The sequence below is a fragment of the Drosophila tropicalis genome, unplaced genomic scaffold (assembly GCF_018151085.1).
Source record: "Drosophila tropicalis isolate 14030-0801.00 unplaced genomic scaffold, ASM1815108v1 contig_258, whole genome shotgun sequence".
NCBI lineage: Eukaryota > Metazoa > Arthropoda > Insecta > Diptera > Drosophilidae > Drosophila > Drosophila tropicalis.
The window spans coordinates 1,508,094-1,510,383 of NW_027172710.1; the positions used below are offsets into that span (position 1 = coordinate 1,508,094).

The 2,290-nt window shown below is 52.5% G+C and overlaps 1 protein-coding gene across 1 annotated transcript; it reads left to right on the forward strand.

The window, feature by feature from the left end:
- Positions 1–251: 251 nt before the first annotated feature.
- On the forward strand, positions 252–1,867 carry LOC137572176 (uncharacterized). Its single transcript, XM_068283942.1, has 3 exons — positions 252–961; positions 1,054–1,174; positions 1,622–1,867. The coding sequence occupies exons 1-3, from the start codon at positions 252–254 to the stop codon at positions 1,865–1,867; spliced, it is 1,077 nt and encodes a 358-aa protein (XP_068140043.1).
- The last annotated feature ends 423 nt before the right edge of the window (positions 1,868–2,290 follow it).

A 2,290-nucleotide genomic window follows, 5' to 3' on the forward strand; every position in this document is an offset into this window, starting at 1 on the left:
GGGCAATCTTATGCGTGCTGTCAGCAGTGGCCGTGATCATCTTGAAGGTTGGCAACCTCAAGATAGGATTTTCTGTGTGCCGCATCCGCAAAAACACATCGGCGGTCAGATGTTATAGGTGTCTGATGTTCGGCCATGTGACAGGACAAACTGTTGCCTGAGATGCGGTGGCAAGGATCACAAGGCGAAGAAGTGCAGTAACGCACTTAATTGCTGTCTATGTGAGGCGTCGGACGTAAGCAATAGAGCCCATGCGGCCGGTAGCCAGCGATGTCCAGCAACGACGGGAGTACCACCAAAGACGATTCAAAAGGGCCACCAAAATGAGAAAATTCCTTCACCTGAATCTTAACCACTGCGAGGCAGTACACGACCTACCTGCGCAGAACGAATGTGAAGTCAAAGCAGAGCTCGCGATCATAAGCGAGAGCTTCAGAAAAAAGTCCACCGGCATTTGGGTGGCCAGTACCTCTGGTAAGGCCGCTCTATGGTCATGTGGCGCCTCTCCGATCAAACTGCGACACCCTATGGCAGGAGAGTACTTTGTACGCGCACAGGCAGACGGAAAATGGGTCTATAGCTGTAGGCGCGATGAACATGTTGCTTCCCGCTACCACGTCCCAGTCACCACCGATAAAGTGCTTGCGGCCGCCAGGTCGCTGAAACAAAACAAGGCCCCGGGTCCGGACTCCATCCCCAACCGTGCACTTCGGCTGGCAATGGCAACTCGCCCGGAAATATTCGCGGCAACCTTCAACCAGTGCCTGAAGGAGGCAGTATTCCCATCTCAGTGCAAGTTGCAAAAGCTGGTGCTGCTCCCCAAGCCTGGGAAACCAGCAGAGGTAGCGTCGTCATATCGCCCAATCTGCCTCGTGGACTCCGTGGGTAAGGTGCTGGAAAGCCTAATCAGTGCCAGACTGAGCGAGGCGATCAGCGCAGGGGGCGGCCTATCCGCCAATCAGTACGGATTTCGCAAGGCAAGGTCCACAATAGACGCGGTCAGCAGATTAGTGAGTACAGCGGCCGATGCTATGAAGGGCTCTCGATGGAAAGGAGAGCGAAGGAATACTACCTGGTGATCACCCTGGATGTGAAGAATGCCTTCAACACGGCGGATTGGGGCTGCATTCTTGATGCTGCCAGAAGCTTCAGGATTCCATCGTACCTGTACGAGGTGATATGGAGCTTTTCCGTTCAACGGCAGGTGTCTGCAGGAGTGCCTCAGGTCTCTGTTCTGGGTTTCCTTCTGTGGAACATCATGTACGATGGCATCCTTTGACAAATACAGCCATTGCATCCATCACGACCTGGCTGCGCTCGGTGGGCCTAGTACTAGCGGCGCACAAGACAGAAGCGGTGCTAATCAGCAGCCGGAAGTTAGTGGAAACGGCCACCGTTACAATCGACGGTATCAAGGTGAAATCGCCTAGAGCAATTCGCTACCTAGAAGTGTGGCTCGACACAAGATTGTGTTTCCGAGAACCCCTGGCGGCAGTACAGCGGAAGGCAGAGGAATCAGGTAGAGCACTCGCCAGGATCATGCTCAACACAAGAGGGCCCAAACAGGAGCGGAGAATGTTGCTGATAAGCGTGGTCAAATCACAGCTTCTACCTTACGCAGGTGCTGAGCGGACACGGCTGCTTCCGCCAAGCAATCGACGACGCCCACCACGTCGTATTCAGTTGCGGCCGCTTCGGTGTGGATAGACAGCGAGCCGAGCGGGCGATTGGCCAATCCCTATCGGAGGCCAGCTTGGTACCCAGCATGCTGGAAAGCAAGGATAAATGGGCGGCGGTGAGCGCCTACATCGGAGTCATCATGCGCGAGCTTAGGAGACTGGAGCGAGAAAGAGTCGGTTCAGCATAGAAGTTGCCATAACCATGGCGAAGCAATTCCCAATGGGACGTACCGCCTGGCGGGCATTTTTTTTTGTATCCATGATAATTGATTTCTGTTGTCAGTCTGGTTGTATTTTGTTGGGTGAGTACTCGAAACTCCAATCGGATGAGGTCACTGCAGTTATTAAAAATCACGTAAAGCCGAACAAAATGATCGTAGAACTCCCTATCATCGCCATACAATACATCTGCAAACTGTTCAACGCTGTAAAAAGAATTGGCTGCATGGAAAAGGTCCACTATCATCATGATTCCTAAAGTGGGAAAGGACAAAACCCATCCATCATCCTAAAGGCCAATTTATTTGCTGCCATGTCGTTCGAAGCTTTTTGAAAAGGTCTTGCAGATCCGACTAAACTCATTTCTGGCATCGGAGAACACAATCCCTTCA

Coding starts and splice junctions, on each gene's coding strand:
- LOC137572176 (XM_068283942.1), top strand. CDS start 252: ATGCGGCCGGTAGCCAGCGATGTCCAGCAACGACGGGAGTACCACCAA. Junction 962..1,053: donor GGCGGCCTATCCGCCAATCA/GTACGGATTTCG, acceptor CTCGATGGAAAG/GAGAGCGAAGGAATACTACC. Junction 1,175..1,621: donor TTCCATCGTACCTGTACGAG/GTGATATGGAGC, acceptor TACCTTACGCAG/GTGCTGAGCGGACACGGCTG.